This window comes from Grammomys surdaster, unplaced genomic scaffold (assembly GCF_004785775.1).
Source record: "Grammomys surdaster isolate TR1022 unplaced genomic scaffold, NIH_TR_1.0 211, whole genome shotgun sequence".
NCBI classification, from domain to species: Eukaryota; Metazoa; Chordata; class Mammalia; order Rodentia; family Muridae; genus Grammomys; species Grammomys surdaster.
Window position 1 is genome coordinate 6376021 of NW_021604656.1, and position 24118 is coordinate 6400138.

Here is a 24118-nt window from a genome sequence, read left to right on the forward strand (position 1 = left end):
TTTCCTAGATTGCATTTTCATTTTGTAATTATGTTCTAGGATAACATAATTAATGTTTTATATTTTTAAAATTTATTTTTCCTTTTTTGTTGCTTGTGAGAAGTCTAAGGTCATGACACATTTTTTTTTTAAAAGAGTTTTATAGTTTTAGCCTTTGCATTCAGATCCTGGGACTATGTTTGAGTGGCTGTTTTGCAAACGCTGTTTGGGAAGCCATCACCATGGCCAATTTGCGGGGCTCTTCTTCCTTTTACCACTCAGATCACTGCAGACTTTCCCTCACTGAATTCTCTTGGCTCCCTTATTGAAAACCACTTGATTATATATGTAAGTTGATTTCTGGAGTCCCTTCTGTTTATCTACGTGGAACAGCCCCACCCTGGCCATCACCACAGTTCTGGTGTAAGTTTTGGATCAACAAAGTGACAACTCCTTCCACCTTTGTTCATTCCCAAATGGGTTTAGATATCCAGGGTCTCATGACATTCCTTACAAGTTCTATATGTTTTTCTAGTTCTGAAAATATTTTTAGACCATTGATAGGGAATCTGTAGGGTCTATAATCAGGGCTTTCATTGGATTAGGACTTTGTTAATGCTAAGCCTTCTATGGCCATAGAGTCTGTCCATCTGTATAGCCTTTGATTTATTTCAGTAATGTTTTGGGAATTTGAACACACAACACACAGGTCCTTTGTCTTGTCAGGAGTTTCCTGGGCATTCCCGTTGGGAACGATTACACATTGGGTTGCTTATGGAACTCACCTTTCCTAGTTCCTTGTGAGTGTATGGAATTTACATCGATGCTAGTGTGGTCATTGTTATACTTTTCAACTTTACCCGATGATTTACTAGCTTGAAGGTTCTTTCCTTTCGATACTATTAGGATTTTCTCCATAATTGTGCCATTGCAAATCGACTTTTTTTGTTCTTTTCTTACCCAGACTGGATGAGTGTGGTCCAGATGGCGGAGTTTCTTCTTCATAGGGATGATCTATTATCACTAAGTACAAAGCGGCTATGGGATTTTTTTTCTTTTTAGTTTTTTAAATTAATTAATTAATTTACATCTCAGTTGCAGCTTCCCCTCCTTCCTCTCCTCCCAGTCCCCCCTCTCCCTCCCTACATTCTACAGCCCTCCCTTTCTCGTCAGAAATGGGGAGGCTTCCCATGGATATCAGTCTGCCTCCGCATGTCAGGTTGCAATAGAACTAGGGGCATCTCCTCCTATTGTAACTGGACAAAGCAGTCCAGTTAGGGCAAAGGGACTAAAGGCAGGCAACAGAGTCAGAGGTGGCTGTGGAATTTTTATATTTGTCTCTTATTGTATTGGAAGGGTTTTTTTCCCTTCTATTCTTTTTGAGTGTGTCTATCCTTGAAGGACTGTTAAATTCTGTCAAATAATCTTTTGTAACAATTGAGACAAACAATGTTTTTTTTTCTCTCTCCCTTCATTCTGGGGATGTAGCACACACCACATTGACTTTGTGGTGTTTGTTGAAGCACCTTCCATTCCAGGAATAAACCCGACTTCATCTGTAAATGTCGTGACATGCCCTGTAGTTTCCGTAGTCACTTTGGTTTGAGGGTGGTGTCAATGTAATTGAATAGAGTTCTCATCCATTTTTCCTCAACATTTAACAGAACTGTGTTAATTGTTTTTCTAAGAAAATAATTTATTTTTGTTTTCTGTGTGTGTGTTGCCTACATATATGTAGGGTACCACATGTGTGACTGGTGCTTGTGAAGGTCAGAAGAGGGCATCAGATCCTCTGGAGTTACGGATGCTATGAGTTCTATAGGGGTGCTGGGAACTGAGCCCAGGTCCCCTGTCAGTCAGGGCTCAAACTCTGAGCTGCTGTCTAACTCCCTCAATGCTTCTTCAGGTTTGACACAGTTTACAGCTGATGGCTTTGGCTCTGAGTTTCTTTTTCTCTTAGGAGGCTGTGGTTCTCGACTCTCTATCAGCACAGACTGTAAATCTTTGCAGATTCTCTCACTTTTCTTGATTTTCTCTTGCTCGGTAGGTTGTACATTTCTAGGACTTTATCCATTACAGAGAGGCTTCCTCAACTGCTGGCAAACAGTTGCTGACAGCTCCCCTGTGCTGGCCTGTCTCCTGTTGACTTGGGAGACAACAACAGAGGGCAATCAGGGGAATGGAGGCCTGGCTTGTGAAGTCTCAGAGGGAAGTCTGAGGACTCCAGCAGGGCTGTTTGCTATTTTGAATTAAAGTTCTGTGATTCTGGTTAGCTGGGGCCAAAGAATCAGCTGTGATTAACAAGATACCAGAACTAGTAAAGTGCCACCTTTGCTTTGCTGGGATACTTAATGCTGGCCGGCTAGAGCTGAGAATTTAACACAGGTTACGAAGAGATCCATATCACTGAAGTAAAATCTCGTGAGAAGTGCTTCCTAAGAGTCAGCACACAGAAGCTGTGTTTCAGAGGTCGTCAAGGTTGTACCTCACACCGGCAGAACTTGGTAGTGTAAAAGTCACCCAGGTCGTGCTGGTTTTGCAGGCACTGAGGGGTCATGGAGAGCAGCTGAGGCACTGTAAGAAGTCAGGAGAGGCCATTGGTGAAGGTATAGCCTCACTGGCCATTGAAGGTGGAGAAAGGAAGGGGTCATGAAGAGAACTTGGAGCTTGGCACCATGATGGGAACCTATGAGAGGCTATTGGAGAAAGTGCAGCCCAATGCAGAAGACCCTAGCATTCTGGAGATGCCAGTACCATGGGATGACCACCAAGAACAGCAGCAGCGGAGTGGAGCCAGCTAGAGTCTAGAAGACAAGCTGTATGTGCTACAGGGAGCAGAACATTAGAAGTGGCCCAAGTCCCTTGGAGGAGGCCAGAAAATCGTGAGTGGATCCCAGATATTGGGTATAGTGTTCTTTACACAGTTGGAGTTTGGTTTTGCTTCGGTTTGATTGTGACTGTGCCCTGATTCTTCTCTCTTGAAGTAAGAAAGTATTTAATTTAATTCTGATTTTTATGGAAGCCTGCTGCTGAAAGACTTTGGACTTTTAAAAGAGATTTTGGATTTTTAGAGAGTAGATATTTTAAAGAGACTAAAATGTTCATGTGTTTGAATTTGTAAAGACTGTAGTATTTTTAAAGTATTTATAGTTTTAATGTGAGATGCTGGGGATGAATAAGAAGGGGAAGATTGAGGCTTCCTGGTGTGCTCGTGTGTCAGGTAGGCAAGGGGTCAGTTGTGCAGGCTAGTCTATGTCAACTTGATACACAAACTTGAGTTATCTGGAAGGAGGGAAACTTCGTTGAGAAGATGTCTCCATAAGATCCAGCTGTAAGGCATTTTATTAATTAGTGATGGATGGGAGAGGGCCCAGCCCAATGTGGGTGAGTCCACTCCTGGTTTGATAGCCCCTGAAAAGCAGGTTGAGCAAGCCATGGCAAGCAAGCCAGTAACCAGCACACCTCCATGACCTCTACATCAGCTCTGGACTCCAGGTTCCAGCCCTGACTGAATTCCTGTCCTGACTTCCTTCCATGATGAACAACAATATGGAAGTATAAACCAAATTAACCCTTTCCTCCCCCACTTGCATTTTGGTCATGGCGTTTCCTTGCAACAACAGAATCCCTAAGACAATGCCATTATTTTGTTCCACAAAATGCCATCATCTCTATATTTTAATAACTTGAATTATTTTTGTCAATGTAAATATTTACAAATTTTGTTATTTTCTAAGATCTACTTTTTGCCGTGGTTGATTTCTCTCTACTTGACTTTTTGATAGTTACACCTTCTGCTAGCTTCAGGTTTGTTGCTTTTCTTGTTCCTTAAAGTGAAATATTAAGTTATCGATTTGAGATTTTTGAAGTAAGGCGTCAGTGTTACAGATCTCTCTCTGTCAGCATGAGTTGTGCTTCACTCTTTTTATATGCTTTTCTTTCTTTTTGTCTTATTTCATTAAAATCAAGATGCTCCCTGATTTCCTTTGCAGTTTCTTTTTTGATACAATGATTGTTTAGAAGTGTGTTGCCTAGTTCTCTTATCTTCGGAAATTTTCAATTACTCACTTATCCATTTTTTTTTTTTTTTTTTTTTACTGATTTCTAGTGTCCACTGTGTTTAGACAGGTATTTTATATAGCTTTATTTTTTTTAAAAAAAAATTGTATGCAACTGAAAGTCTTGAGGCCCTAACACATGATCTCGCTTGGAGAATGTTCCATATATACTGAGGGGGAAAATCAATATATTCTGTTGTTGCTGTGTAGGGGTTCCATGAATGTCTGTGAGTCTAATTGGTTTATGTTGTTGCTCAAGTCCTCGGCTTCCTTATAGATTTTCTGTCTGTTGTTCTATCCATCATTGAGAGTGGAGTAGTAAAGTCTCCAATTAGTACTGTGGAGCTGACTATTCCTCGTTTAAAGTGTGCCAACCTGTGCTTTGTAGATCTTTGCAGGTGTGAGCATTTCCTATATACATTTGTGTTGGCTGTGCCTTCTTCATAGTCGGCATGTTTTAGCATCACACATGCCATTACAACAGCTAGCTCTGCTCTCTTTGGGATGCTATTTATACAGAATCTTTTACTTTATGCTTCATGTTCTTGAACCCTAACTGTCTCGCATAAGCAGTAAGTAGTTGGCAGGATACAAAGCTCCACCCTCCTACAGAAAGCTCCACCCTCCTACAGAAAGAAGATGGTTTGCTCTACTCTGCCACTCTGCTTATGACTGGGGTGTTTTATATTTAAATTAGTAAGTAAGCAGAAAAACCTTTGGCCATGAGATTGTTTTCAGTATCTCTTGGCCATGCTTTCTTTGTCTCACGTTTTCCCTGTGATCATTTTCTTTCCCGTTTACTTTATTTCTCATAGCAAAATAGTTGGGTTTATATTTCCATCTCTTTATGCCCATCCATAGAGTCTTAACTGCTATGAAATTCATATGCTTTGTCCAAACATTATCAGACTCTATTTTGAAACAGTAACGGCAACGCCGTGCAGAGCGCTGCTGTAAAGGGCCTCCTGTAATTGAGAAAGTGGATGTTCTTGATGAGGACCAAAGAAAGGAAATATGAGCATTGCTCATCTGTGCAGCAAATCTTTTACGCGTGAAATCATGAGGAGGAAATGAAATCAAGCTAGTTTTGCTGTCATCTCAAATTGAAAAATTTATGGACATCGTATGTGATCGTTCTGTAGGAGGCGCTAAATGACTGGGTGGGAGGCGGGAGCTGAAACAGGCTCAGTATGATTCCCTTGTGTTTCTAAGAGGTACAGAACCTATCTAGTCTTCTGTGTAGTGTTCCCTGGAGTGAGTGACACCGAGCCTTTTAGGTAAGGTACAGTTACTCTGATTCAGAGACAAGTCTGGAACCAAAAGGTATGAAAATTTCGAGAGGGGCTGTGCTTGTTAAAAAAATACATTGACTATTTCCCAGGAGAGCTGATGAGTTAATTAAGGAGAAAGAACACGGACTAAAGCAAATCTCCAACTGTGTTGGAACTTGACACTTTCTGAAGAAGACACCGAGCAGACACTACATCCTGAACAGTACAGAGGAGCTGGGGCCAGAAAGATGGCTCAGTGGTTAAGCATGTTCACTGTTCTTGCAGAGGTTTGATTCCCAGCGGTGGTGCCTCACAACCGTTTGTAACTCTGGGCCTAGGGAATCTGGCCTCCATGGGCACAAAACGTGCATATGGTACACAGCTTTACATACAGGTGGAACCTTTATGCACATAAAATAAATCCCTCTCTCTCTCTCTTTTTAAGTACAAAGGAGATACCATGGCATAAAACATGAACAGGTTAACTCTGCTACCGCCGTGTGGTAATACCACAGAATGTATTTAAAAATGTAACTGTAGTTATTAGAACAAAGAATCCCAAGACCCTGAAAACAAAATTAAAATCATCTATCTGCCCTTGTTATAACACAAGATCAGAAAGTGTAGGCATCAGCCATCTTGTTTTTGCAAAGATTCTACAACGTGCTTTACCATAAAAAGTGAGACAGTCCTTCAAAGAGGACAGTTTTATGATTTAAAGTCCTGCTAATAATAAAGTGTCTGTCCAGCCATCCTGGACCAGTTTTCCAGGAAAAGGAAGTGTTGAGGGTTTTATTTTTTTTCCACCAAGAGTAACTTGTAGCCACTTGGCCAGGGAAGCACTTGGATGGTGAATGACACCACTCTCACCCGGTATTCTGTCACATTTGACTTGCTGCTGCTGCAGACCCGGATCTGGATGCAATGCGGGGCTGGAAATCACTCACTGCTGCTGATGCGGTATTATCCATCAAAGCTGAAACTGTAAATGCCTTAGGGGAGGATGTAAGAAGTTAAGTCGTGGATGGATTTATGGTTTTTCTAGAGATTGATGGAAAAATGAGAAAAATCTTTCCCATGGCCAGAAGGGTTGGGGAAGGATTTGCAGATGTCTCTAATGATGATGTGGCTGGACATAACAAAGGTCGCTGAGAGTTAATTCCTACCGACGATGAATGGGAAGAACCCACGGACTTCTCCACAGATGAAGAAGTTGATGCAGACCCAAGTGTGTGGGCATGGTCCCATTTTCCAAAGCTGTTCCCATTGCATAGACAGAGTAGAACAAAATGGAGGAGTGTCATCTTCTCTAGACTACAAAACCAAGCTCACCCAGACAGGTCCTGGAGGCTTACAACCCTCATAGCTTCTGATGAACCCATGCAAGAAAACAGGTTCCAGTCTGACGTTTCCAAAGGCTTTGCTAGACATCCATGAATCAGAACCTCCGACTGCTGAAATTGTGTATTCTGGATATCTAGCCATCAACGCTATTCCAGCCCAACCCTGGATCAATGAAAACCAAGCAACACATTTCTCTGCCCATATTCTTTCAGGTCATGACCTTTCATGGAGTAACAACATAGACCACTCACTCCTGGTCATCTGGTTACATTGTGACAAATCACCTCATCACTGCCGGGTAATTGTGTAACAAGCATTAGATGTTTAAAGAGGAGGGGAATGGCATTCTCATATGTTGTATTCTGCCATCATAAATGGCTAAATATTCTCCTGTAACATAAACATCATCATACGTGTGTCAACTGTAGGGAAAGACAGTACATATAGGGTTCAGTATGAGGCTAAGGCATTCAGTGGAGGACTCAAGATATATTCTCTGCATATAAGGAAGGGGCACTGTGCTTTATAATTTGATAAGAAAACTTGCAATTAAATAGGGACAGTGACCTGATCAGCTTTGGCGTTTTTTAATCAATTACTCTGGTGACCACATTTCCCATAGGCTGTAAGAGCCAGGCAATAGAAAAGATGGGTCTGCAGTTTGGAAGCTCCTGAAGCCGGACGTGACACAGCAGGATTTTAATGCCAGCCCTGGGGGGGGGGGGGGTCCTGAAGCAGGAGGACTGCAAAATCAAGACCGGAGACTCCAACCCAAGGACAAAGGGCTGGGTTTGTACCTCAGTGATGGGGTGCTTGTCTAGTTTTGGTAAAGGCTTGGTTTTGATGTCCAGCACCAAATGTGTGGTTGAATGAAGCCATCAAACACGGGCTCCTGGGATAGTTAGAGCATGCTGCTGGGACAGGACAGCGATGGTGAGAGGAAGAAGGAGAAGGAGCCAAGATGAGGGGGATGCCTTAGATGGCAGAGCAGTCTTTACACGGAGGCCATTTGAAGAAGCTGCTGGACTATATTTCGTTCCCCTGTTTCCTGGTATCTTTTCCCTCCCCAATTCTCTTCCATGTGGAAAGCCAGCCTCACACTCACTGGGGAGCCGGGTAACCTCTTCCCTCAGCCCCCTGATTATCGGGAACCACCACACAAGACAATGTGATGTGTTGCTATGTGACACAAACAGTGAAGTTTAAAAATGAAGTCCATGCCTGTATCTGCCACCTGTCCCATGCCCATGGTTTTCCCTCTCAGGGTGCCACCTTTACTGTTCTGAAATGTATCCCTTTGTTTCTTGCTTTTGTCTGTGTGTACGCTGAGTAACAAATAGTATCAAGTTTTAGATACATAATTTACACATTTGATACTACCTAAAATGTTCCAATATAATCAATATTTTAGAAGTTTTCTAAGTATATAACAAGTTACTTCATCTTTTGACTGCTCTGGAATATTTCAAAGTATATACTCCTCTGTGTCTTCTTTGATGGATCTTTAATCTTATTATCCTCAAATTCATATTTCTAAGAAACAATGTTCCAAAGGAAATGCCTTCACATTGTTTTAAGTTGCATCATTTTTTTCACTGAGGGTGGTCTCTGGGAAGTGGAATTTCTGTTCCCTGGGTATATACATCCTGTGTCAGTATTCTTTTGGTACTCAGCTGTCATAATTCTAATTCCATCAGGAACAGGAGTCCTCTTGATCCCCAAGCTCATCACCCCTCGGTTGGACCAGGATTATTTTCTCATTCCTAAGCACTGTACTTTAGCGCTTATTTGCCACTGTCTAATACTGGGCAGAATGGCACAGTTTCATTGCCTTCTGTGCTCCTGTGAACTGCTTTTAATCTTTCCCTTGTTAGTCGGTTGTGCTCTGTTTTTCTTGTGAACTTCTAGGAGTTAAAACATATTTTATACCCTAATCTTTCTTTTGCTTTATGCCATGAACATCTTCTTCAGTCTCTTGTTTGGGTTTTCTTTATGATGTGCTATTATCTTTTATGGGTTCACATTTGTCAAGTTTGTCAGTTGTCCCCTTCATGGGTGATGTTTGTTAGGGTTCCAGGAATGCCTTACTGACTGTTTCCCCCAGGCACAGTGACTAGATGTCCTGTCATCTGTAGTTTGCAGGATTTGGGGTTGAAGTGTCAGCGATAAATTCATCCAACATAAATGCAACAGCCGGTGGGTATTTCTGATTGGAGCTTAATTCAAACCCTACACTGGAGATATGGACTGGGGTTTCCAGAGTGGAGGGGATATTTGCAGGCAGAGGTCTCAGAACACCCAGAGAGTGGTTTGATGGAGGGGTGACTGAGTCACAGGCACGCTGGGACAACTGTGGATGCTCTGTCCCAGTTTGGATGCCTGTCAGCTTGACAAGCATCTGATATGCTAATTCACGGGGGAGAGGTGGGGGTTCCTGAAGAAAAAGAGAAGATTTTACTCCCAATCATCAGCGAGACTGAGAGATGTTAGGAGTGGCAAGAATGAAATTTAGCAGGTGAGGGAGAAGCTGGGACCAGAGGGAATCCAAAGCAGCCAAACGTGAGGGCTTGAAATGTGTCTGAGTAGGTACAGGTAGGCTGGTCAGTCCAAGGAACCAGGCCAGGTGACAGGCAGCCTTGCCTGAGGGCCTGATCCAGCAGGAATCGTTTGACAACCCAGACTGTTCTGCAGTGCTTATGTGGGGACATGGTGAGTTAAGTTCATATCCAGGCTAAGAAAACACAAGCATTCACATGCTGCGGACAAAGTAAAATTTATTGAGACAGACAGAACTGTGCCTACTCAGGACTACAGGGAAGCGCTTGCTATTAACCAAAGAGTCGTGTTCACATTCCAGAAAAGTCTACATGGAAAAGCATTCAGAATACTAGATTTTCTACGTCACTATTTCACCTACACTGGGGACAACAGACTGACACTCTGAATTTGATGGGCTTTTGTTACAGGGCTACACGTTGAACAGGGACAAACATCAATTGACCAAGAAAAGGCATAAAAAGACCAAAACCACCCACTGTAGAAAGGGCTCTTGGATGTTACTGTACAGTGCGGTCAAGATAAAAGCAAACCAAAGCCAAAGTCAATGGCGTTGTGGGACAAGCAGAGGGCAGACCTGGACAGACAGATCATCATTTCCTGTATACACAGGGACATGGGCATAAAGAGGGGACCGAGAGAGAGCCATGTGAAGCCATCCTCATGCTGGAAAAAATCTGTAGAAACACATTAATATGGCCTACAATGAACCCTGGTGGAAGAGAATTCTGGGGTTTAAATTGGATGTCACAGCAATGGTAGTATGTAGCCGTTTGTGGAATCAAGGTAACAGGACCAACCGAAGTCTCATGTGCTCACCTGATTACTTAGAATGAAAGGCTCCTTCCAAAAAGAGGCCAGCGGAAGTACTATTTCTCAGGAGAACGTAACAAAAGTCTAACCTTAAGTACCACTATAAATAGCCATCTTTAAAACCCAAAGGGGGCATGAGAAGTGGCACTGGCTGCCTTGTTGATGTGGGCACCAGACGTAGGAGGGCTTTTGATTTAATATTTTAATGAATCAAAATATCTTCTTGGAATGTCTCTGAAAACGACATCTCATTACCTTCCTGGGAATCGCCTACTGAGTACTCTTCTTCACCATTACGATAATGTTAAGGACTTCTAAGTGTCATCTTAATGTGACACTTGTCATAAGATAATTAGACAAAGTAAGTGGCTCATTGGGTTCCTAGAAGTTTCTTAAAGAGAAATCAATTTGCCAATTGTTAATTTGTTCTCTTGTGCACTTTTTGGTCCCCCGAGCTCAAAGGAAACAACAACAATGGCTTATGTGGATGCCGACACCGAGATTTTTAATATGTCTTTTTAATGTATTCTATTATAATTCAGCTGTGATTAAGCACCTGTTTTCTAAATTATGATCAGTTTTGAGAATGGGAAGAAGAAACAAACTAGGGGGGTGGGGAAGGATGGCACTGAGATCCTAAAAACTGAGCGGGTTCACATCTCATAAGGAGGAAGCACACAGACTCTCAGCACCCTGGCTCTGCGTGTGTGTATACCAGACCAGGGGTGAAGGGCACCATGTGCATTCATTTCCCACGAGGGCTGATGTCACTTTGCACATCCTGTTCAAGGAAGGGAATGTTAATTGAAGGCGGCTTCCTAAATACAGGAAGCCAGTTTGGGGTGGGAGGCTGGCTCTGCCTCCATGATCTCCGTTTAACCAAATACCCTTTTTGCCTGAGTTGGTTGATCTGTCTTGTGGACTGGCTTAAAACTATGGGGGAAGGCAAGGACCATAGAGAGAGTGTGTCTGGCAGGCTGTGGCTGGTTAGGGCAACTAGGTAGGTAGGAAGTAGCTGGGCAGAGCCCGGGACTGGCCCTGACCAGAATGGGACTACACTGAAGATTACTCTTTGGTATTTGTGGGAAAGAAATCTGAAAAATATTGAGATGATATCACTACTGAAACCAGATGCCAATAGTGAGCTCGGGGGACAAACAGTAAAATCGCTTCAGCAGTGTGTCAGCTAGGCATCGGCCTGTGTCAGAGAGATGGCTGCTGACTAGCGGACTAGCCTCTTGTGGTGCTAGGAATCTCTTTCTCGGCTTCCATTGGGGGTTCTTATTAAATAATGGGGGAGGAAGAGAAACTTTAAAGCCTCTCTACCCTGGTCATGATTTGTAGATAGAAAGGGGGTCGAAGGAAACAATGAAGAACCCTCAATTTTCTTCTAAACATTATAACGATGTTCTCTTCTTGGGGAGCATGGGCTCAGTGAGGAACACCGTAGGAAACAGCCCTTGGGTGGACAGGGACCGAAGCTGCCGCAGGTAGATACATTGTATCCTGAGGGGAGCTTTGAGCAGAAGTGAAGAAATGGCTTGTGAGGCCGCCCATGTGGGAGTTGCATGGCTTCTGTGGGTATAAACAATTTAGGCAAACGGAGGCTCATCCCAATCTAAAAGGCTTCCAGTCACTCTGAGACCGCACAGAGGAGCCTGCCCAGGCTGCAAGCTATACACGCCAAGAGTCAGTGCAAACCAGACTCCCAGAGGAATTTCATACCCCGGTTTGTGTTCTGGGTCTGGAGCTGTTGACTAAAAGCCATTGTTTATCTAAGGTGTTTCCGGTACACGACCAGACACACAGCTGGGAGGTGTGTATGGAGGTCCTGCAAGCACAGTCTATGCATGGATGGGGGGTGGGGAGGAGCAGGGAGGCGAGCATCGAGATCTTAATTTTTAAGAAAGGAAATGAATTCTCCAAAGGGACTTTGTCTGAATTAAGGCTGTCGCTTGTAGGAAGATACAGTGACATGAAAATTAATTTTTAATAATAAACACCAGAGGTGGTGGAGACAGGAGGAAAAGGGGACAGCCTGGTATGTTTTCCACAACAGCTACAGGACACAAGAAAAGCACGGAGACATAAGGCTGGGAACCATGCTGAAAGAACCACCAACGTGGGTAATCAGAGAGGGTCTTTGACGTTTGAGAGGGTGGGGCTCCCCGCACTGTTGGACTCCACATAACTCACATGCTAGTTGCAAAAACCTCACAGGGAGAGACGGAGGCTTTAAGCCAGCCCATCCTCTCATCCAATGAAAACAAAAAACAAGGAACAAAAATAACATCCTTTCTCCCACACAACTGTATGCAAATTCAGACGCTCTGGTAAGAGGGTCTTCCAAACCTCAGTCCCCGGCACAGAGAGCAACAGTGGAGAAGAGACCCCGGTGCCTCGGAGTCTTAGATACAAACGCAGGCAAAGGAAACGACTTGCAGATCTGTGCCAAAAGCGTGTCCTCTTCCTCGTGGGCACTACCATATGTACCCAACCTCGTCTTCTTTGTCGTCATCTTCATCCTCATCATCTTCCCTCACCGCCCGGGTGTGCACCCTCAGCTTCCCCTCTTTGTCCTTTGGTCCCAGCTCCCGCTCATCGTCTAGGTCATCCAGGAGGACCACGGAGCCTCCGCTGCCAAAGTCCCCGGAGGTTTCCTGCTCCTCTTCTGGTACAGGAAAGAAAGAACTGTGGTTAGTTCCTACTGTCCCCCATGGCACATGCTGGGGCTCCCTACGCTTTTGACTTGAGTTCTGGGGCAAACCCAGGCTGTTTGCTTCTGCAGTATGGGAGCTCCGTTTGAAAACAATCCTTTGGGCTCAGTCCCTGAGCTGCTCTGATGGAAACCCATTCTGGTGATTTTTCTTTTTTTTTGTCAACTTGACATATCTGGGAAAAGGAACCTCAATTGAGAAAATGCCTCCCTCAGGTTAATTAATCCTGTGGGATATTTCCTAGATCAACACTTAATATGGGAGGGCGCAGTGCATTGTGGGTGATGACGCCTCTGGATTGTTGGTCCTGGACCTTCGGTCTCTGCATCAACTTCCGACTCCAGGTTCCTGCCTTGACTTCCCAATAAGTCTTTTCTGCTCAAGTTACTTTTGAATATGATCTTTATCAAAGCAATAGAAAACAAACTAGAACAGGGCTCTAGAGTACCCCAGGTACATCAACCTTGTCTTGTCTGAAGGCTACCATCCTACTGGCTGGCTGTGCCAGGGCCAGCCCCTTGATGTAGAACCCGTTCACCCAGTGGTAATGGTGAGTGCTTGCTGCTAGTGAAATCAGCATGGTATGAGGTCATGAATTCCAGCACTTTTATTTCTACTGCAGACTCAACTACAGCCAGAGCTGGCTCTTGAAATTCTGTGGTGATCCCTACACAGTGAGGCCCCCTGGACCACATGGGGTATTGGAGGATTGGTGCCGGAAGGCCTTACTCACCACAGCTTACAGTGCCCTGTTTCCTGGAGCCAGCCAGCTCGTTCCCGTATTTATCCACACACCAGCACTGCCCCGTGCTGCCATGGCACTGTGTGGCTTTGTAGTACCCCTCCTCGTTACACCGAGGGATGAATGCCCCTGTGGGGGAAAAAAAGAGCCAGCTTAAGTCAGACAAACAAGCACAGGGGCTTGGGGTTAATGCCATTCAAGCCAGGGAGGAGAGTTCACATGTCAGCTGAAGCTCTACCGTAGGGCTGACAGGAAAGAATTGGGCTGGTTGGTTACTATTTTATTAACTTATTATAGGGACCTTATCCTTTAAGAGGAGGTATACACTGGACTCTAAGAAGCTCAGTTTTCAGTTAAAAATAGCTAATACTATTGAATAGTTATATGTATTCTGGGTGCTGATCTAAACCATGCACATTTTATATTGAAGATGTTCACATTATCTGGTTTTATGAATAAATATACAGCTGGGGCCTTTGATGAGATTCCTACCTGTGCTCAAGCAGCATGCTCTCAGCATGTGATAAAAATTTGTAGAGTGTGATCATTAATCTTAATTATCAACTCTACTGGTTGACATTAGCAAAGCCCATCTTTGAGAGGTATCTTTGAAGGCATGACCTCATCAATGGGTTAATCCCTGTATGGATTCATGCCAGGCTAGTATTATTGGAAGAACAGTACCATAGGAAGACATGGGCAATTAAGGGGGCTCGGGATGGCAAACCAGCCCTTGTCTCCGAAGTCTGCCTGAAGCCTCATGATGATTAAGAATAACAGATTCCACCACAATTAAACTTTTTCTGTAAAGACGGCAAACAGAGCAACAATACTCTGTCTATATAGAATTTTTTAAGTATGAATTTTAAAACAACGACGGCGAACCATGCTGAAGGCCTGAGCCCATGTGACTCCCTTTTCAGATTTTTTATTTTTTTGAAATTCTCATGGAAAAGGCTCTAGGTTTCTAGTGTGCTTCTTGTGGTGTAGGGTTTTATCTTATCAGCTGGAGTCCTTCTGGTATACCTCAGGAGCCACCCTGGGATCTCATTTAGATTCCTAGCAACCTTTTGAAGATGTAACTTCTGAACCTACCAAAACTGTAACTATGGCTGCTGTAAAGACAGCTAAGTGCTACCCTCCTTGGGGAAGCCCATGTCTTTATTAGGTGTGTCTTACTCTTTCCCGGTGGACCATTGTACTTAAATCTATCTTTAAAACTCCTTTTAATAAACTCCAGCTTAGGCTCATACTGATGGTCCCGAGATTCCATTCTGTGGCGAGATCACGGGTCTGGCATTACCTAAGTGGAGGCACCTGAAGGAAAAGGAAAGTCTTGGGCTGCTGGCAGCCATGTTGGGCTGTCTCTGTTATTCTACCTGTGCTGACAGGAACACACAGAAGGCAAGAGATGGGGCCTTGTTAGAGGAAGTATGTCACCGGGAGCATGTAAACTGCCCTACCATTATGGGCTGACACCCCAAAACTGTGATCCAGAGTAAGCAGAACTCTCAGGTGTTCTGTCACAGTGATGAAGTGTTATTCTGTTTCTTTAAATTACTTTACTGTTTCACAGTTTGGTCCATGTACCAGCAACATAACCTGGAACCCCATTAGAAACGATTGTTTCTTTCTAGTTCTTAATCAAAAGTCAATTTTGATTTTCTTCTTCTTCTTCTTCTTATTATTATTATTATTATTACTACTACTACTGCAAGAGTTTATTTGTGTTCACCTTGTGTGCTGTGGCTGCATGTATGTTTATGCACTCACTGTGTGCATGCAATTCTCATGGAGGCCAGAAGGAGGCATCGGATGCTCTGGATCTGGAGTCACAGACAGTTGTGAGTTCCCATGTGGGTGCTGCAAACTGAGTCTGGGTCCTCTGCAAAAGCAACAAGTGTTCTTGACTCTGGAGTCCTCTCTTCAGCTCCTTCATTGCTGAAGTCAATTTTAAGGGCCAGAAATACCTTTCTTCTCTGTTGAGTTTGGACAGCTCACTTTATATTAGGACCGTTTGGCCTGACACTGTTAAGCTTTCTCACTAGTTTGTTGAAAAAATAAAAGCTATCCTTTGTAACGTGCTGGGTGTTGGCGTTGGCGTTCCCTGCTCACTTGACTTCCTCTTTAGTCACTTCTGGTTATTGTGTTTGGGGCTCTGAGTTGCAGTTCTGTTTCTGTTTAATATTTCTGATAACGTGTTTGATGTAATGCCTTTACAGGCCTTCTTTGTTTCTGTGGAGTTTGGTAGAACAGCCTCCTTAGATTTTCATTCTATTGAAAATACCCTCTAGATTTTATTTGACTTCCTTGACATCTCTTTTTCTCACTCTCTGGGCTGGTGAGTCTGAGACGTGTTTACTGGGAATGTGTTTTATCTGTGGGGCTGCCAGCTGCCCATGCGTGACAGGCATTTCATGTATAAATGTGCAGTAATCACGCTGTTGAGTTGTTCCGTATCCACACTGACTACTGGAGCTGTGTTATTGGTGTGAGTCCACTGGATTAATTCTTAAAGCTTAAGTACTCTGGCAGCCGTAATGTGTCTTACGTTTTAGAAGGTAGAGTATTTGCTTCCCTGACATTGTGTTTTAAACGGGAACATTTCCCATGTTCCCGTCTCAGCTCTCTGTACACATGTGTTAGGTGTAACTTTAAGAAGACACTTTAATGTTACAATGGAGACTTCCTGTCTCAGAACCAATCAGTCCCTGTACACTGGTTGTGACTGTGGACTGCTCGTTCTCATTTCTGCCACCACCTCTGCAGCTCCTGTCTGTCACGGTGTCCATTTCCTGACTCCTGTCGGGGAAATCATGACATTTTCTTTCCTCCATTTCTTTCACGTCTAAAAACTCTTTTATTTCTGATGTTTTGGAGAATTCTCTGATAATTCCCACAGCCCAGTACTGTTTATCCAAGTAAGATCTAAAGTCAACCCGTGTTTTCTTTTCTTACTGGCTAAATCAGAAATGTAGCCCAGGCCAGCCCCCTGCTTTCATTGCCTGCAAAAGTTTAGAATTTTAATTCTAATGTGTCATCAAAAAGTCTCCATTTTGAAATAGGCCCTCACTGTGTGGTCCTGGCTGGCCTGGAACTTGTTATATAGACCAGCTGACCCTGAACTCACAGAGGTCTTCCTGCCTCTGTCTCTGGAGTGCTGGCAGCCAAACTGTTCTATATAAGCTGTTGTTCATTTAGATTTAATATTATGTAGTCTCTTTTGAATAATTTCATATGGAATATACTGATAGACATTATCTTAGATGACTTGAGAATCTGCATGAAATGTTAAGGAAGTCAAACAAAATCTAACCTTGAGTGTATTGGGATAAGTTTAAAATTCTAGGTTGAAAGTTAGCTCCACTGGAGAAACGCTAAGCTCTTGACTCACTAAGTTTATTTCTGTTGTCTTTTTGGTATAACTGTGTTTTCAAATTTAATTTTTATTTCGTCGAATGATACCCTACCCAACTGTAACATTGGAGGGTCAGGTTGCCTTCAGGCGAGTAAATTTAGACATTAATGAGTATAGGATCTAATTAAAATGTTTTTCTTTAGCTGTGTTCATTTTATGCATGAGCGTTGCTTGCATGTATGTCTGCACACCCCATGCATGTCTGGTGCCCATGGAGGCCAGAAAGGGGGCGCTGGATCCCCTGGGACTGGAGTTACAGGTGGTCATGTGCCACCATGTGGTGCTCAAAATTACACGTGTTTTCTCTACAATAGTAGCCAGTGCTCTTAGCCCCAGGCCCTCAGAATCTCTCCCTGAGCATGCTGCTCACCAGGCTACTTCATGATGCCCAGATACCAAGTGAAGTAAGGATCCTGACACCGTAGTCACCACCGTGGACATTAATGATGATGAAGGCATAGCTTATATACAAGTCACAGCTGGTACCCAGCACTATACCCTTCTCCCTAGGAGCTCCAGCTAGTCCTCAGGAGCCTTAGCTTCCAGAGGGCATGGAGGGAAATAAGGATTAGATGAAGGCAGGGAGCTTTGTGAAGAGACTGTTCAGTCAAGGACTGCTGAGGAGGGGGAGAAGAGGTGGAGAATGTGGGAAATGCAGGTTCCCCCCCCAGAAGCAGTTAGACTTCACAGTACCTAATAGAACACAGAATACATTCAGATTGGGCTGAGCCCTCCGGTTGGTTAGGAGCAGGTGTTGTGCTAAGTCTGTAATTTAATAAGATTACCGCTTTTTCTAAGTAGGTAGTAATTATAACTGATTATGATTTGTTGTTGCTTGTTTCCTTTATTTATTTGAATCTGAATGTCCCTGAATACACACAGTTGTTATTAGGAGATTTTCTGCACGCAGAAAATAATTTGTAGGCAATATAGATGGCGTTTTCGTGAGTCAGTCGGGAGTGAGCTCAGAATGTGGGAGATTTGAGATAGACACGGGCGAGATTACGTTAGGAGAAAGGTAGGCAGTAGCTGGATCACGTGTGCCGAGGACCATGAAAATGAAACATGTCACCTAGCCATATACCTTATAAATGTGTTATTAACGAAGGATAAAAATCACCATATCCATGGACCTTTAGATACATTGTAATTGCATAAACTACGTGTAGATCTTGGGTATATTCTAACACTGCCCTGTGCAGAATATTGCAGGTAGCCACCGGAAGTCCCGTCGGTTGAACAAAACAGATGGGGGAGGGATCTGGATGCTGTGCCTTCAGCCAGAAAGACAGCTTCTACACCAACAAACCAAGACAGCAAGAGTTCAAAAGCACAGCTTTCAAGTTCTGGCCAAAATCAAAAGTATGAGGCAAGCCATGGAAATAAGTTATTATCAAAGGTAGGAGAGGGGGGCGTGGACTATGAGGTGATCCCAACATTTAGAAGACAAGTTACCAGCATTCATAGAACGCTTGCATTTGGCAATCTTTAGGAAAAAATGGTGTCCATCTCCTTAAAGATAGATTAACTTCTGAAGCAGTGCATTGCTTGGGGAACGCACCTGCCTCTGAACACTTGAGGAAAATATCTGAATAACTAGGTTGCAGCTGTCGGCTCCTTTTAACAGGGAAAGACAGCAGGCTCGCTTTTCATCCAATGAGGTTTACCAGTAAGCCAGTGATGGCCACCATACCTCCTCCATACACACACACACCCCATCCCTAAGCTAAGAGGCCAAAATGGAGCTTGGACTCCTGCGACTGACCTACTTCTGCCTGAAACCCAAAGGAGAAAGCAGCAGCCTCTAAACAGGCTGGAGTCTTCCATCCAGAGAGGTACATGCCCTTTGACCCTATCTGACACACTCTGGCAGGGGTCACAGCTTGTCTTGTTCCTTAAATGGATACCTAGCCCCTTAAAGGGGAAGAGAAGAAATGTCCTAACTTACAAGTCTTTCACTTTGAGAGCTGGAAAGATGCTCTTGCGCTCCATCCAATGACCTTATGTGACAGAGAGAAATCTAAGAGCTAGTGCATCCAGAATCAGAGCAGGAGAGCAGCAGAGAGCTGAACACTGAACATGGCCAAGGCTGCCTGCAAGGCCCTGGCCCAACCTCTGGCTTTGCTTGCTGGTAGAGGGCATTGTCTTCCTACCAGCTGAACACAAGGGCTCAGGCTGGTGGAAAATGAAGCATTTCTTCCATCTCCTCTAATTGGATGAACACTGCAGAGCTGAATGTTACGAGAGACGGGGATGGTTTAATTAGTTGCTCTAATGAGTGGCAAGGAATTGTACTCACCCAGTAGGCTTTTCCCCTTGCTCAGCTTCTGAATTCTGTTCATTTCATTCTGGCAAGGGAGACCTAGAAAAATAATTTATGGAAGTCAGTTTCCAGATGGTACGGAATATAATCTCCCAATGATTGACTCCACTCTTGATGCAGAATGTGGGCTCTGACACACCTGGGTGTGGAATTGCTCCATATGTTGTTGACTGCATAACAAAACAAACCCAGGCCATTAGTGTTACTAATTTTAAGAAGAGCTCTGTATCACAAGGCACTTAGAATAGCTCATGGAGGCTACTTACATAATATAGAACACTTCCTTCCTATATCAGACCAAGAAACAACCAGCTGATCGGCTCATAGCCTTTGTCATTTTCTCATCAAGGGAAACATCCAGCAAAGGCTTCTGGGAGCTGAAATCTGAGGCTCGGGCTTACTAGAGGTTAAGAACTCTGAATATGCAGACTGGCTAGCCAGGGCTGATCATGCTTGATTTGCTGCGGGCTCCTGTCTTGGGGGGCGAGAGAGGTTAGAAGCGCTCAGGTACGCCTGTGTGAATGTGATCGCCACGGGAAAGTCAAGGAGCAAAGGCATCCAGGGTGAGACACATTGAGTTCTTCTCTCTGTCTCCTGAAGACCGGGGACTCCCAACATCTCTTCCCCTCCGTCAGCCACTGAGTCCTCACTTGTGGAGTTACATGTTGTGTGAACAACCTCCAGGAAACTGCTGTGTAGGACACACAGGGAGCCACATGGCTCCTGGTGAGGATGGCAGAGCACGGACTTGTGTGGTCTCCCTAGAGAAGAATTTACTACTGGGCAAAGTGACAGGTGACCTCACTAGTATTTTGGGGTATGCCCATTATGTGCCTTTGTCTTATGTCTCTGGCAGGTCCTGTCATTGGATCAGGGTCTTTGCAGCCTGGGTAAGGGGTCCCATGCCTCTGCCATCCTAACCATCTCTCTCTACAGCTCCTGATTCTGTCTATTACCATATGGGTTTTACAACACCACCTGGCATTACTGCCTCCAGGTGAGAAAGATTGGCTGCAAAAATCCATGCTTCTTACTGCAGTCAGGGTAAGGAGGAAAACTGAAACAAACCCCACGGTGAGTATGAAAGGCAGCACTTACTGTGACTAATAGCTACGCTTTACCAAACTGTTAGAATATTCTAGAGCTTTTTAAAAATCTTTACAACCACCGTACAAAATAGGTGCTGACATTATCACTAGTTTGTAAATGGAAATTCTCGTCCATGACAGAGCAGAGACAGTTGGTATACAGAAGGATAATCTGGCTCTTTCAATGGAGTGGGGTTATAATTTTACAATACTTTCTTTAATTTTTTTTTACAATAGTTTAAAAACCTAATTGTTTAAAGAAAGGAAAACTTAAAACTGACAGAAATCAACTGAAATGTAGGTAAGAATGAGACACACGCACATTTTATTTTTGGTCATTTTTAAGATGAAAAATTCATCCTGAAAAAAAATTTGCTGCTGAGCAGATGACAACACAGTGGAGGTTTCTAATAAAAAAGTGGACCTTAGGAGAGCAGGGTTCAGGGAGTGATGTGGAGGCTCAAGGGTGCCTGTGACAGACAGAAACAATTACAGAGAGGAGAGTCACCTCCAGAGCTGTGGGTCTCGTAGGACACAACTGTGCTGTGGCTGAGAGAGACGAACCAGATAGAGAGAAAAGTTCTCAAGATGAGCGTCAAAGAAGAAAAGTTTCCTGAAGATTAAAAAGAATCTAATCCTATCATTCAAAGAAGCATAAGACGTCACATCTCCGAGACGTGGCGCACACTGGACGGGGCTCAGGTGGTTTCTAGGAAATCAAGGTCCTCAAAACGTAGAAAAAGAATCCTGCATAGTTAGAATTGCTGCTTCTGGCCATGGTGTTTCACTGAGGCAACTGAAGGAAAATACGGGTATATTTTGACTTACAGTTCGGGGAGGCTAGAGTCCACTGGGGGCTTGAGGCTGTTGCCTCTATGCACAAGAAGCACCGAGAGGCAAAAGGGTCTGACTTACAAAGGTCCCACAGCCTCCCCAAACAGCACCGCCAACTGAGACCTGAATGTCCTTACCACTGACCTACAACTGTAAGTATGACATCCCATCATCTTGAGGCTTCTTTATGAAGCAAAGCAGCAAATCACACAATGTGACGTCACAGCACGGAGATGAAGCGGACTTGAGAGAAAGGTGCAAAATGCGAAATAACTTTTCTCTGAACTAATTGGGAATGCCTCATCATTCCAAGGCACACCCCAGGTGGGAGTCCTGACGTTTCCCTCCACATGCTAAAGAAGAGCCTGTCCAGAGATAGCCCTGTGGTGTAGTGACCAGCTCAGTCCCCCGGTATAGCAATGAGTGAAGTCAGCCTGAACAGTGGGTCAGGCTCTGTGCCACCAGCATTTGAAACTGTTGAGCTCAAATTGTAAACTGCTGTTACTCCAGTGTGTGTTAGCTACTATAGTTAGGGAGCAGAAGGAAACATGGTATAAAGTGAAGGAGAAACAACACAATTATATTTTAGTATTTAAGGGAAAGTTATTTCCGTTTGCACATCATACAGTTTATACCTGAAAACATCCTGACAACCAGGACAGCTGGACACAGGGAGAGTTCTGTGAGGAGGAGAATAAAAAGCAGATGCCTCGCCGGAGTGCCAAGGGGAACCACAATGGAAACAAAACTGAGAATTCTAACTCCACTAGCTTCGAGAAGCCTCTAAGATAAAAGGATTCAATATTATGTAGCTGAGGGGAATTTTTAATAAAATGCAATCTAAAGTTCAGGAGGGAAGGAAAACATGACTATCTAGAACATTCTGAAATAAAAATTAGCGGCAAGAGAAGAGAAAATTACAATATACCAAGACACAGGGTCAATCAACTGTGATTTAAATTGTTTCTTTTTTAAATTGTGAATTAAATTGGATAGAATTGATTTATGGACAGTTAGGGAAGTGGGACTGAGTGTTCAGGAATAAATCAAACACACACGCACACTTATATAGTCAGATACGCTATTGGTAGAAGAAAGATTCATCAATAAATGGCAGGAAGACAACTAGGTTGCATCTCCAGGCTTGAAGCAGGAGCCAGGGCCTCCCTGGCTGTGCACACATACGTGAGTAAAGCAAAATTTGAACAAACACAAACTCACCAATGTTAGCAAAAACATGAGTTGCCTGAGTAGATTCAAGTGACAATACCCTTCTAAGCCTACTGCAAGCCTATGACTTAAAGCATAGAACAAGAAAATAAAGACATGCAAATACGTGAAAAATTAAATTTGTCCCCAACAAGAAAATGTACAAAGTTTGGGGAAAAACTATTTGCGATTTCTGTCACAGCAAAGGTTCTAAGTCCATAGATATACATTTTCCTGCAGAAAATAAAGCACAGTTTCAATAGGAAAAAATGTACCAAAAAAAGTCTATAAAATTATTTCAAGGAAATAGAAACCTAAGAATGTGCCAGAGGCGGCCCAATTCCTCAGATCCGTTCATTACAGAGACTGGACCCAGTGGGGAGTGTAGCATCACTTTGTTCCAGTTTGGCAACAGTGACTAGGTTTGATACTGACACAAATGATATTCTGAACTTTTTTTCTCTCACCAAAAATATCTAATGTAACTTCTTTTGGAAGGCAGATTGGCAATTGTGCTGAAATGGAAAGATGCATGCTCCGCCACTGGGGACATCTCTGATAACCCTATGAATGTGCACATGAAATTACTCTTCCCTGAATGTTCTTAGGAGTGTCTACATTTTTGATAGGTATCCTGGCATCTTTGTGCACACGCATAAATATTGTTCAATTTAAATGCTATTAGTAGACAGACTGCCAGATTTCTGGTCCAGTGGGTACACCCCTTAGGGGGCAGAGACAGAAGTAAAAGCCAGACAGGAAAGGGGACCCACCCACAGGAAGGCAGAGGATGGTCATTGGATGGAATGCTGGAGCCAGGTGGCTCTGGTTCCTGACTTTGGGTGACAGGAGCTACTCTGGGATCCTATATTCCTTAGATTCTGTGTATGTCATTATCATTTGTTTATAAGCAAAACATAATTAAGAATTCACAGGAAATGGGAAACAGAGTCCTCTTACATTGTATAGTATTTTTCATATTGAAAATCTCATTACAGCCTTGAGAACCATGTAGGGAAGGTTTCTACACACCCATTTTTTAGATGGGAATGCTAGGCATGGTATGGATGTTTTCCTAAAGGAAGGAACTGTTCAGTTAAAAGCTACCATCATTTTACTCTTGGTTTCCTAAAATGCCATGTTAAAAGCAGACAGGAGGAGCCTCTGGGCTTGCAGTTTCCTAGGGCGATTGATAGCTCTGTCTTTCTGCGCACAGATTTCTGCTATGCTCTCTGCCCATGCTGCCTGGCCTTTGGAGCCCGCCTTACCTCCTGGCTTCTGGAAGCAATAACACCATTCGTTATTGGAGAGTTTGCCGTCCTTGAAGGAGTCACACGAGTTGAAGAGAGGCTTGATACAGGGCTCATATTTGTCAAGGTAGATGGCGTTGATCTCCGAGTGGTCCAGCAAGAGGTCATAGTTCATGTCCAACTTGTTGAACATCCAGCCCAAGGAGTCCTTGCAGATGGGCAGGATGCTGGTGTCAAACCCTGTGAGAGAAAGGGATGTCTCAGCCTGCCAGGCATGGAGCACACCCTGCAGCTCCTTAACTCGGTGCCCAAGGGGTCCGGGTGCACCCAACTGTGTCCTCCCTTCAGGCTGTTTCTATAAAGTAATATAAATTATGCCCTGTCTAGCTTCAAATGAATGAGACTCAACTATGATTTCTTTATCAGGCTCTGCAATTACTGCCAGATGTCCCCTGATCTAATTCTCTAACCCTAGACTGCCTACTTCCCTAACTGTGCTCCCCTAGACTGCCTACT

The 24118-nt window shown here is 43.7% G+C and overlaps 1 protein-coding gene across 1 annotated transcript in view; it reads right to left on the minus strand.

Annotated features, from left to right (window-relative positions):
* Positions 1-11992: 11992 nt before the first annotated feature.
* Spock1 (SPARC (osteonectin), cwcv and kazal like domains proteoglycan 1) overlaps positions 11993-24118 on the minus strand; it is a 478511-nt gene continuing 466385 nt past the window's right edge. Inside the window, exons 8-11 of the mRNA XM_028772059.1 lie at positions 23621-23842; positions 19198-19260; positions 13472-13609; positions 11993-12692 (exon numbers count right to left, since the gene is read on the minus strand). Coding sequence (XP_028627892.1) covers positions 12502-12692; positions 13472-13609; positions 19198-19260; positions 23621-23842 — 614 coding nt within the window. The 3' untranslated portion in view covers positions 11993-12501. The remainder of the gene's footprint in view (positions 12693-13471; positions 13610-19197; positions 19261-23620; positions 23843-24118) is intronic.